General features: G+C 46.1%; 1 protein-coding gene across 2 annotated transcripts in view; it reads right to left on the minus strand.

Annotated features, from left to right (window-relative positions):
• The window catches only part of Tmc7 (transmembrane channel like 7), a 52,839-nt gene that overhangs the window by 16,724 nt on the left and 24,098 nt on the right, over positions 1-12,017 (minus strand). For both annotated transcript variants that reach the window (XM_036168611.1, XM_036168620.1), the window contains exons 4-7: positions 9,479-9,646; positions 7,488-7,570; positions 3,913-4,058; positions 1,190-1,337 (exon numbers count right to left, since the gene is read on the minus strand). In XM_036168611.1, the coding sequence (XP_036024504.1) occupies positions 1,190-1,337; positions 3,913-4,058; positions 7,488-7,570; positions 9,479-9,646 (545 nt within the window). The remainder of the gene's footprint in view (positions 1-1,189; positions 1,338-3,912; positions 4,059-7,487; positions 7,571-9,478; positions 9,647-12,017) is intronic.

A 12,017-nucleotide genomic window follows, 5' to 3' on the forward strand; every position in this document is an offset into this window, starting at 1 on the left:
GCATCTGGCTTTGTAATAAATAAGCTGAATCAGCATTTATGATGCTCTCTCTCTCTCTCTCTCTCTCTCTCTCTCTCTCTGTGTGTGTGTGTGTGTGTGTGTGTGTGTGTGCATGCGCACACAAGCAGATGGTGCAGTATTTCTCTAAATGGGATATATCATTTTAATTTAGTTTATTAATCTGCCTCCACCTTTCAAGTAGCTAAGATTATGAGTATGTCTTGCTATGGTTGTTTGTTTTTAATCCAGCCTGGGAGTCTCAGCTTCTAATAGGAGAATTTGATCTGTTCATAGTTAGTTTAAAGAACAGCAAATAGAGTCAACCCCACCCACCTTCCTTGAACTTTAGAGTCCTACCCCCAAACTTTTTCTGATGGGTTTGACCAACATGCTATTCATTTCTCTTTATTAAATGTGGAAGTTCCTGTCATCTTTCAACTTCTCTCTAATTCATTCTATCATCACACCATTCCCTTCATGTTTCTTGTTTGTTTGTTTGTTTTTAAAGATTTATTTATTTATTATGTATACAGAAGAGGGCGCCAGATCTCATTACAGATGGTTGTGAGCCACCATGTGGTTGCTGGGAACTGAACTCAGGACCTCTGGAAGAACAGTCAGTGCTCTTAACCTCTGAGCCATCTCTCCAGCCCTCCCTTCATGTTTCTAGTGCAAACAATGTTTATGACGCTATGGCCAGGTGGGATATTAATAAGAAAGTAGGGGATGGAGGTAAGGCACCATCTGCCCTGTGTCCTACCTCCCATCCCAGTCCCAATTTATTAGCACCCATGCTTGGGTTAAAGTTGATCAACCCACCGGGCAGTGGTGGTGCATGCCTTTAATCCCAGCACTCGGGAGGCAGAGGCAGGCGGATCTCTGTGAGTTCAAGGCCAGCCTGGGCTACAAAGTAAATTTCAGGAAAGCGGCAAAACTACACAGAAAAACCCTGTCTTGAAAAAAAAAAAAAAAAGGTGATCAATTCAATAAGCTGTTTGCTCCTAAAACCAGCCAAGGGGAAGCTTTTTGAGACAGAATGGGCCCTGAGATACCATGTAATCTGCAAAGAGCCTCCCCAGACCTAGCCTGGCAGTGAGGCTCCTCCCCAGACCTGGCCTGGCAGTGAGGCTCCTCTCCAGGGCTGGCCAGGCAGTGAGGCTCCTCTCCAGGGCAACCCAGCAGCACTCACCCGGAGCTCATACCGCAAGCTGCTGTGCTTCAGCTCAGCCATGCTGCGGTTGGTGATGCAGAAGTCCCACCCAGCGAAGATCTTGTTACAGTAACTCTGGAAGTGCTCCTCACTCCGGATCAGGTTGATTTTGAACCCTTCCACCGACCTGACCCAAAAACACAAGCATCATTCTGAGAACAGCAGTAAAACATCGGCCTGTGAATTGGTCTCATTTAAGATCTATGAAGTTGGGCATGGTGGCGTTGCTGGCCCATTGCGACACAGCCAAGTTTATTCTAAATCTATGTGGCAGCTGAGCAGGTACCTCAATGATGGAAATCATTGTCTTTTATCCACTCAATAACTTCTTCTTTAAAGACAGAATTACTTTATGTGTATGGGTGTTTTGCCTGCATGCCTGGCTTGTGTACCACATGTGCATGCACCTGTTACCTGTGGAGGCCAGTACAGGGTAGTACATCACCTAGAATTAGAGTTATACATGGTTGTAAGCCACCACATGGGTTCTGGGAATCAAACCAACCCCAGTCCTCTGGAAGAGCAGCCAGTGTACATAATCACTGAGCCATCTCTTCAGCCCTCCACTCGGTAACTCCTTTTTCAAAATAATATGTCTTATTTATTTATTTCACCTTATGTATTATTTGTTGCAATGCCAAAAACTGAACCCAAAGTCTCTCCCAGGCCAGGTCAATCTCTGAGCTAGACTCCTGGCTCCCCTCCCCTTATAATATTTTTATTTTGAAACATTTGTTGAGGTGTCCAGGCTGCCCTCAAACGGGTGAACCTCCTGCCTCAGCCTCTTGAGTAGTTGAGATCACAGGCATGCACTAGCATGCGTGATGCATGGCCCAAAGTTTCAATTCGAAAGTCTCCCATGGTGTTCACAGATACAACTTCTATTGTGTTCGGGCTAGTGCTTAGAGAGACAGCTGTCGACAGTATTTGGAATCTCTCTCCTTTCTTGGGAGTTGCTCACTCAGCAAACCACCAGGGAAAGGCCTTGGTGTCTTATGACCTGTCAGACAGACTTGTCACACTGTGGCAAATACCTGAGATTGACAGCTTAAGGCTGGAAAGGTTTATTTGCTTCACTGTTCCAAAAACTTCTATCCATGGTTGGCTGGATCCACTGCTGGGCCTGAGGTGATGGGGAGGGCATTATGGCAGCTGAGCATGGTAGAAGAAGCAGAAAGGGGGAGAGGGAAATACCTCATGGTATCCAGGAAGCAGAGTAAGGGAAAGGAAAAGGAGGCTGACAAAATGTGTTGCCTGCTTCCTCCAACCAGGCCCGGCTCCTAACAGCCCACTCAGCTGTGAACTCACTGGTGGATTACCCCATTTATGAGGTTAGCATGCTCATGATGCATTCACCTCTAAAGCTCACCATCCAGGAACCAAGCCTTCAACACCTGAGCCTTCAGAGAGAATTTCACATCCAAACTACATGACCTCTAACCAGGGGACAGACACACACCAACAGCAGCTCAACACAGTCCCCTGGCCCTGACCACAGTGAAAGGGTCAGGATTAGGTATCTGTGTGGACGGAGCCAACAACACCGTCATAGAATTTCTGTGCCTGTGACCGGAGGAGCAGCAGCTGGTAGAAACTGATGTGCTATTTCCCACCACTGCAGGGAGCTGCTGCCACACAGACACTCAGAGCTGAGGAGGCTCTTGATTTTAATATCATTCCTAAACCAAGGCTGTGTCCTTCTCAGAACAGTCTCTCCCCTTCCTTGGCTCTCTGTGCACTCAATTCCCCAATGGTCCAATTAACCAGGGTTGGTTTTCTGCCACTTGCAAGCCAATGGAGACCCAGAATGAAGCCTGTGAGGAAGAAGGATCTGGAAGAGGTACTTAGCACACACTGAACTGCAGGCTGCTGCCCCAGCTGCCAGCTCCTAACTTCTACTCCGAGTCTTGGCTGCAACACACTCAACCCCTTCCTCTGAAGCCCATCTGTGAGCTCTGTTCATCTTTCAGGCCCTGACTTCCGGTATTCACAGAATAGTAGGCTCCAGCCATCAAGAATGAGGTGCCCCATAGACTTATGGGGGTGGGAAAATGTAGGGAGGTTGAGGAACCTTTAGGAGGAGGGACATACTTTGGATATCACTCTGTATAAATAAAATGTTGTCTGGCAAGTGGCCAGGCAGGAAATATAGGCAGGACAAGAGAGAAGAGAATTCTGGGAGGTGGAAGGCTGGGGGAGGAGACACCGCCAGGGGCCACCATGACAAGCAACATGTAAAGACACCTGTAAGCCACAAGCCACGTGGCAAAGTATAGATTAATAGAAATGGGTTAATTTAAGATAGAAGTAGATAACAAGAAGCCTGCCACAGCCATATAGTTTGTAAACAATGAAAGTTGCTGTGTGTTTACTTGGTTGGTTCTATGGGCCTGGCGGGTGAGAGATTTGTCCTGACTGTGGGCCAGGCAGAAAAACTCTAACCATAGGGACAGGCTTGCAGAGGGAGGTCATAGGGCTAGACTCCTGGTTAGAGCGCTCTCTGCTTTCTGATCCACCACCATATGAACAAGCTTCTTGCCATCTCCTACTGCCTTCCCACTGCGCGGGGCTGAATTCCCTGCAATCATGAGCCCCGATGAATCTTTCCTCCCTCCAACTGTCTCTCCCAGGTATTTGGTCACGGCAGTAAGAGCCATGCTGACACAAACGGCAATCAAAGAGAAGAAGGAAGAAACACTTACCTTTTCACTATCCAGAGGAGACTCAGGGCCAGGTAGGCAATCGTGCTTACTAAGTAAGCCAGGGGCAGATCATACGTGAAGTTCTGAAATTTCACTCCATCAATGGTGTAGTGGCCATAAAACAGGCTGGTCTCCTCCAAGAAACCCTGAACAAAGCAAGAACATGGGGTCAGGTGGGTCAGCTCAGGCAGGCAACCAAAGGAGGCATCCCTGCCTCGAGGAAACCACGCTCAAGTGCCCTTGTTCATCATGGAATCTCTCCACACCAGAGCCAAACCCAAGGTATATGGGATGCTGGGTTGGTATTAGGGGAACAAGGTACTGCTAAAACCTGAGTATCAAAATTCACTGGTAAGAAGCCTCCTCAGTGCATGTACTGCTCTTACAGAGGACCCAAGTTGGCTTCCAGCACCCACAGCAGGGTACTCACAACCTCCTGTAACTCCAGTTCCAGGAGACCTGATGCCCTCTTCTGGCCTCATGTCCACATACTCCCTCCCTACACACACATATACACATAAAAAATTAAATATTTCTTATGTGAGAAAATTTTCTGGGCCATAGTATCAAAAAGAACACTTAAGAATAAGTTTAACACAAGCATAAATAGGATATTCTGAAAACCATGAACCACAGTTGAAATAAAAATGGGCTGGGGATGTAGCTCAGTAGGTAGAGCGCTGGCCTAGTATAGCACAAGGTTATGGATTTGATCCCAGCTTAAAATAGGGATGAGGATACACACCTGTAATCTTGGCACTCTGGAGGTAAAAGCAGATGGATCAGAAGTTTGAAGTCATTCTTTTTGAGATACATAACTATTTTGATGCCAGCCTGGGCTATAAGGGACATATCTCGACAAAACAAAACAAAACAAAACAAAAAAGAGCCCCTCTCTCATATATACCTCCATATATATATCCACCCATCCGGGTGGTGGTGGTCACGCCTATAGTCCATGCACCTGGAAGGCAAAAGCAGGCTGATCTCTGTGAGTTGAAAGCCAGCCTGGTATACAGAACGAGTTCCAGGACAGCCAGAGCTGTTACATAGAGAAACCCTGTCTCGAAAAACCAAAAATACCAAAGCCGGGCGTTGGTGGCACATACCTTTAATCCCAGCACTCGGGAGGCAGAGGCAGGCGGATCTCTGTGAGTTTGAGGCCAGACTGGTCTACAGAGCTAGTTCTAGGAAAGGCACAAAGCTACACAGAGAAACCCTGTCTCGAAAAACCAAAATAAAATAAAATAAATAAGTAAACAGAAAGGCATCCATTTATTTTGGATCATGTTTTAGTCCAGCATTTCCATATCAATACTCTACAAATGGGTCTACAGAACCAGCACAAACCCACTCAGACCCCAGCTGGCTTCATTCAGAAGTCGACAAGCTGGTCTCACAGTTTAGATGCAACTGCATGGGAGTCAGCAGCCAAGCCTACCTTGGAAAAGAAGAGTAACCTTGGAAGACCACTGTCTTGCCTCCAGGTCTTACCGCAATGCAAAATCAAGAGCGTCTGGTGCAGGCACAAAAACTGGCACAGAAGTTGCCTTTAATGCCAGCACTTGGGAAGCAGAGGCAGGTGGATCTCTGTGAACTCAGGGACAGCCTGGTCTACACAAAACAAAGCAAACCGACAAAATCAACAACAAAACCAGACACACAGCAGAAAACAGAACTGGAGCACCCCTTCATCTCCAGCCAACGAGTTTGTGTAGGGAAAAACATGTCTTCTGAACACATGATACTGAGACACCCAAAGAGACAAATCACCTTATACCATCAGCTTAAAATGGATCAGGGATCCAAGCATTAGAGGCGAACATACAGAAATGGCGACAAGTTTCAGGTTAGCCTGAGCCAAACAGCAAGACTGTTTAAAAATAAACAGCTAATAAACTAAGTCCTACTTTTTTCACGACAACCATGTATTCTCACACTTATCTGAGTCAGAGATGTTTAAATAGATGCAAATGTAGAAGAGAAGACCCACTGTCTCCCACTGTCTCAAAGGTTGGACACACTCATCATTAAAATCTGTCCAGCTCTTCGGATCCCTTTCCACATGGCCCCAGGTGGATCTCAGTTCTCACCAACCTTTCCCTCACAATAAAGGGACATCATCAGGCCAGAGGGCCACACTGCCCAGAAAATAAGTTCCTTGACCTCAGAAGGAGCCTGTTTCAGAAGTCAAGCCTGTGGCCTCACCTTTGGCCCTATTTCAGTGGGAAGTGGCTACAATGGAATGAAATGAAACCCATTCCTCAGTCACAGACGCCACATTGCAAGAGCTCAAGAGCTGCCGCTCTCTCACTGTGCATAACAGACCCAAGTGACTCTCCAGAACCCTGCAGAAAGTTCCTCTACACAGGGCTGCTGAAGCATGCTACCTGTGCTGCACGTCTACAATCTATGCCACTCACTGTCCTTTAAAACACACTAACACATGTTGCCTGTGGCGCTATTTAGTGGGTTCCTGTCTTGAAAAACCAAAGAGAAGAGGAGAAGGAGGAGAAGTGGGGGGAAAGAGGAGGAGGAGGAGGAGGATCAGAGATGACAGTAGCTCTGAGGCTTGGTTCCAGGAATTTTTTGTTTTGTTTTGTTTTTTGAGACAGGGTATCACCATGTACCCCTGACTGTAAACCAGGCTGGCCTAGAACTCACAGAGATCCACCTGCCTCTGCCTCCCTGTGCTCCACCATGATAAGTCGAGTTTTGCTCTCAGTAACAATGACTTCAAGCAAGATACTGAGTTGTTCTCATTTGCAGAACTGCTGTTTTCTTATTTATATACCTGGCATTTGATTGTGTACCCAACAACCCCCAAGTTGTTTTGTAGAAAACATGACTTTGGAGATGTAAACGCACCCCCCACAGACCCCTCCCACACAGTACTAAATGCAATGAACAAATCCCAGGCTTTTTGCCTACCTATTCAGAAAAGCCACAAGTTCTGTGATGTGGCATTTTAATACTAGCAAGTTCCTGAAAGAGAGCTTCATCTGTAGGCTAAATATCTCCTGCCTGAAATGCTTGGAACCAGAAGGGCCTGACACCTCTGACCTTTTCAGAATCTGGAATATTCCCACAAACTTCACCAGCTGGGTGTCCATTAGACAATCCCAAACACCCCCAATACAGCTTTGGATTTTCAGATCAGAGATGCTAACGGCCCAGCCTTGTAATTCAAGCCAACCAAAGGTGGCAGAGAGCAGGAAAAGGCCTCTGGCTGGAAGCAGCAGAGAGTACTTCCTGAGCACTCACTTGCTCTAGAAGGAGGTCAGTAGGAGTGCACAGGGATGGCCGATGAGCTCACTGCAAACCGTTTCTGCCATTCACTGCCAACACTGGCATTTGGCTCTCACTGGTCTTTGAAAAGGAACACTCTCCTTTGGATTTCATGGTTGTTTTGAGACAAGGTCTCACTAGGTAGCCTAGGCTGGCCTGGCAATCCTCCCATCTTCACCTGTAAGATCCCGGGCACACACCACAGAGTCCCATTCAGGACACTGATGTCTAACTCACTTGACTGTCAGTATAAGGAGGGTCCACAAAGGATAGAGGTGAGTACTTACTGTGCCAGACAGCAAGTCTATGATGTAACTATAAAAGTAAATGAGCCCAGAGCTACTGACTGGATAGACTGTGCACTGAATATCTGCAAGGAACAAAAACAAGGACGCACGTTAGCAACAGCTTCACTCTGCCGGTAACTCATCTACTGCGGTTTGCGAACGTAAGCTGTTGGCTCCATATTCAGATACACCTGTGAGTTTGTACATGCTGCATCTGTCACGTCCTGTGGTTCAAGTCCCAATGGGTCTGACACAACCCCTTTCCTCTTACGTCTATGTTTAGCATCTCTTTTACTGCTCCTTTGCTTTAGTACGTGCCTTTACTAAACAATTTGGGGTTATATCAATTTTTGTTTGTTCAGTGGCTCTTTTATTGTTTCATTTTGCTTTTATTTATTTGTGTGTTTATATGTCTGTGTGTGTGTGTGTGTGTGTGTGTGTGTGTGTGTGTGTGTGTGTGTGCGCGCGCGCAACATGTTCATGCAGGTGCCCACAGAGGGCAGGAGAGGGCATCAGATCCCAGGAAGCAGAAGCTCCAGGTGACTGTGGCTGCTACGCTGATGTGGCTGCTATGAACGGACCCTGGATCCTCTGCAAAAGCAGTATATGCTCCGATCTCTCCAGCCCTTTGTTTCACCTTCTGGAGACAAGGTTTCACTATATAGCTTAGACTGTCACCAAACTCAGCATCTTCCCACTTCAGCATCCTAAGCTTCAGCATCCTAAGCAGTAGGATTAGAAGATATGCACCACCCAGTGCAGTTAGTGTTTAATATCATTGTGTGCTTTTAATATTTATTTTATTTTAAATTATGTGTATGAGAGGGTACGTGTCTGCAAGTGCCCACAGAGAGCAGAACAGGGAATCACATCCCCCACATCTGGAGTTACAGGCAGTTATGAGTGGCCACTGTGGCACTGGAAACCAAACCTAATCTCTACAGCCTTGATAGTTATGATTCTTTAACTGAGCCAAGTATTCAACAACACAGTGTTGTTTTCAGGGAGGAATAATCATCTCTATTTAAATGATTGCCCCAGCTCAACAGAGAAAGAAACTGAGGCTCAGCAAGGTTAGCTGACAGGCACAGCTGGCCTGGAAACCTAATGTTGATTTTCACACAGCAGCAGGAAATATGTCTCCAAAACAGTGAATACGTGAGGAAACAGGAGTGCACAGGAGGCGGAAAGCAGCCTTCTCACACTAAGTCTGAAGTGCCAGGTTATTTGAAGGAATGCACAGGGCCTCTGAAGCAATGATCCAGGCTTCTTCTGGGTAAGGAGTTGTGTGACAGAAGGGTATGAGGGCTTTGGAAGACCTTCAGAAGACCTGGGACCAAGCTGGCTCCACCACTGAGCCTGGGATCAGATGTTTTTAGTGAGTGTCTATGAAATAGAGGAAACCCTCCCCATCTGGGCTAATAGGATCCTGGAAGATCTGTTTTGTTGAGAATACAAAATCCCAGTCCAGCACATACCAGAGTGTCTGGCACAAGATCACTGTGGAATTGCTATTAGCTTCAAGGACATTCTTATCATAGATAACAATCTTGAAACGAAGTCACCTTGGGTGAGGGGTTGATTCTTTTAGATTGCTAAATATCCCACTTACCCACCCTGCATAGCTCTCCCCACACACCCTCATGAACTCAGAACGGGCTGGGTGTCTTGATTTGGCCAATGATATGTGGAAGAAATGTGTTTGTGTGTCATCTCCAAACAGAAGTGTCAGGAATCAGCACACATTTGCCATGGCTCTCTTCCCCTGGGTCACAGTGACAATCATGGCTGCCCCAGCAGTTTGGGCTCCTGAATGAAGATTCCCAGTCCATGATGGATCTGGACTACAAGTGAGAAGTAAATGTTTGCAGTTACTGGCACTGAGGATAATGGGATCATTTGTTTCTGCAGCATAACCTAACCCATCCCAACCAACACAGTTGCCCAGGAGAGGAAGCCCTGCAGTCCGGATAGCCAGCCCTTTGACTCACCCATGTCTTTGAATGGAATGAACACAAAAGTGCTGTTGGTAATCTTGTACTTGGTGAGTAAGATTGGGAGCAAAACCAGCATGAAGATGATCAGGAATATCACCAGGTTCAGCACCACCAGGAAGCGTAGGAAAGAGAAGTAAGACTGGATACCTGTACCAAACTTCCCTGGAAAAGAAGCAATGTGGCTATCAGTGACCTGCTGCACATGGTGGACTCCATCACCAAGAGAAGGCTGAGGAAAAAGGATCCCTGCTGGGGGAAAGAAAGGAAGAATCATATTCCTTTTTTTTTTTTTTTTTTAGCTGAAGATCAAACCCAAGGCCTTGCGCTTGCTAGGCAAGTGCTCTACCACTGAGCTAAATCCCCAATCCAAATCATATTCCTTTGATGGATTTTTTATCACTTGTGTGTGTGTGTGTGGCGGGGGAACACTGGTATGGAGGTCAGAAGACAACTTTCAGAAGTCCGTTCTCTCCTTCCACTATGTGGGTCCCAGGGATCCCCTTGGGTCATCGGGCTTCAACCATGGCATCTCATGCTCAATTCTTTACCTGAAGCCCAGATTCCTAGAGGGTTTTCATCTGTAGATCCACAGCTGCTTCTGAACATGTCCTCTAAGAGCAGTCAGAAGTGAGGAAGGACTTCACAGGTCCCTTTAGTCACATGACTATCCAGCTGCCTCAGCACTGTTCTGGGTGTCAATTATCTACATCTGTAACATATGTTCTGCATCCTACCCTGTCTGTGGTCCACACACCTATATTTACACCTATAGAAGACTTAGCTGTTGCAGACCAGGCAAAGGGGTGATCTCTGGTGCTACATATCTCCAGCTTCCTGCTTCCCTGAGCTTATCCTGGGTACCCTTGGTAGTCAGCAGTTCTAACATACAATGTTTAGAATCAGTGCATTTGTTTTCACACACAGACACACACAGATGAGACTCTGACTGAATTACATGAAATACGTTGATGAATTTGAGATGTGACATCTCATCTTTTTAATACTGAATCTTCTGATCCATGAACATGGATCTCCTTTGGTGTCTCTTGGTAAGATTTTTAGATCCAGTTTCCTTTTCCCTCCCATTCTCCTTCCCCTTCTCCCTTCTCCCTTCTCCCTTCTCCCTCTCCCTCTCCCTTCTCCTTCTCCTTCTCCTTTTCTCCTTCTCCTTCTCCTTCTTCTTTTTTCCTTTGAGACAGGGTCTCACTAGTCCTGGCTGGCTTTGAACTCTCTTATATATACCAAGCTGGCCTGCAACTCAGAGATCCACCTGCCTCTGCCTCCTGCATGCTGGGATTTAAAGGTGTGACACACCACACCTGGCCCATAAAATTTTTAGTTTTCTATGCTTGAGCATTATTTATTTCTCCTTAGATAAACTTCTAGGGATTTGACTTTTTAAGTGTGATTACAAATCATACTCAAAAACTTGATTTTGTAGAGCTGGAGAGATGGCTCAGCGGTTAGGAATGTATTCTGTTCTGCAAAGAACTCAAGCGTGGGTCTCAGCACCCACATTAGGTAGTTTACAAGCACCTGTTACTCTAGCTCCAGGCTCTCCAACTTTCTCCTCGGGTGCCTGCACCTACACACACACCCCACACAGATGCACACATGTATAATCAAAACACACACACACACACACCCACCACACACACAGATGCACACATGTATAATTACAATTTTTAAAACTTTAAAAACCCTTACTTTTCTAAATGGTGCTAGTATGAAGAAATACACTTAAGGCTGGAGTTGTAGCTCAGAGGTAGAGTACTTACCTAACATGTGCAAAGCCCTAGGTTCCCCAGAAAAAACCCCTTAGGAGGTTTCCAGTAACCCCCTGAAGATGGGGGAAATACAACCAATTTTATACAGACCTTGTCAAATCAGCAACTAACCTTGTTAAATCTACATGTTGATTCTAAAAGCTTGTCTTTTGTATTTTCTGTGTATATATTATCTGGACAAAGATATTTTATTTCTTCCCTTTCTGATTCTTTTCCCTTCCTGCCTCATTTCTGAAGTGTACAGTTAGCTAAGACTTCCAGGGTAATGCTGAAGAGACTCTGTGATAACTAACACATTTCCTCATTCTCAAGCTCAGGCTTTCCAGCATGTCATTTAATAGGATACTTGTGTAGTGGGTAGCCATTCCAGCCTTGGCCTGGAAGTTCCAACCCCCATTGAGGCTTTGGTAATGGTCACGCCCACAAGGGGGGGCTGAGAGAGGAAGCTGAAGACCCAAGATCAAAAGGAGAGGCCTCTCTTGGTTCCAGGACCCTGGATGCTGGAGGTAGACCCAGCAGAGTTCTCCAGAGAACACCGCCAGACTGCGCCATACCTTTCCCAGACCCTGCAACCTATCCCTTCATTTGTAAGCTACCCCACAAAATAAACCTCCCTTTTAACTATGTGGAGTGGCCTTAATAATTTCACCAATATCCTTGCTGTACGTTTTTCATAGATTTTAAAAGGCAAAAGCTCTCTCTAGCTCACACTTGCCAAGAATGAGGACTAGGATTAATGGTGTCTT

This window comes from Onychomys torridus, chromosome 1 (genome assembly GCF_903995425.1).
Source record: "Onychomys torridus chromosome 1, mOncTor1.1, whole genome shotgun sequence".
NCBI lineage: Eukaryota > Metazoa > Chordata > Mammalia > Rodentia > Cricetidae > Onychomys > Onychomys torridus.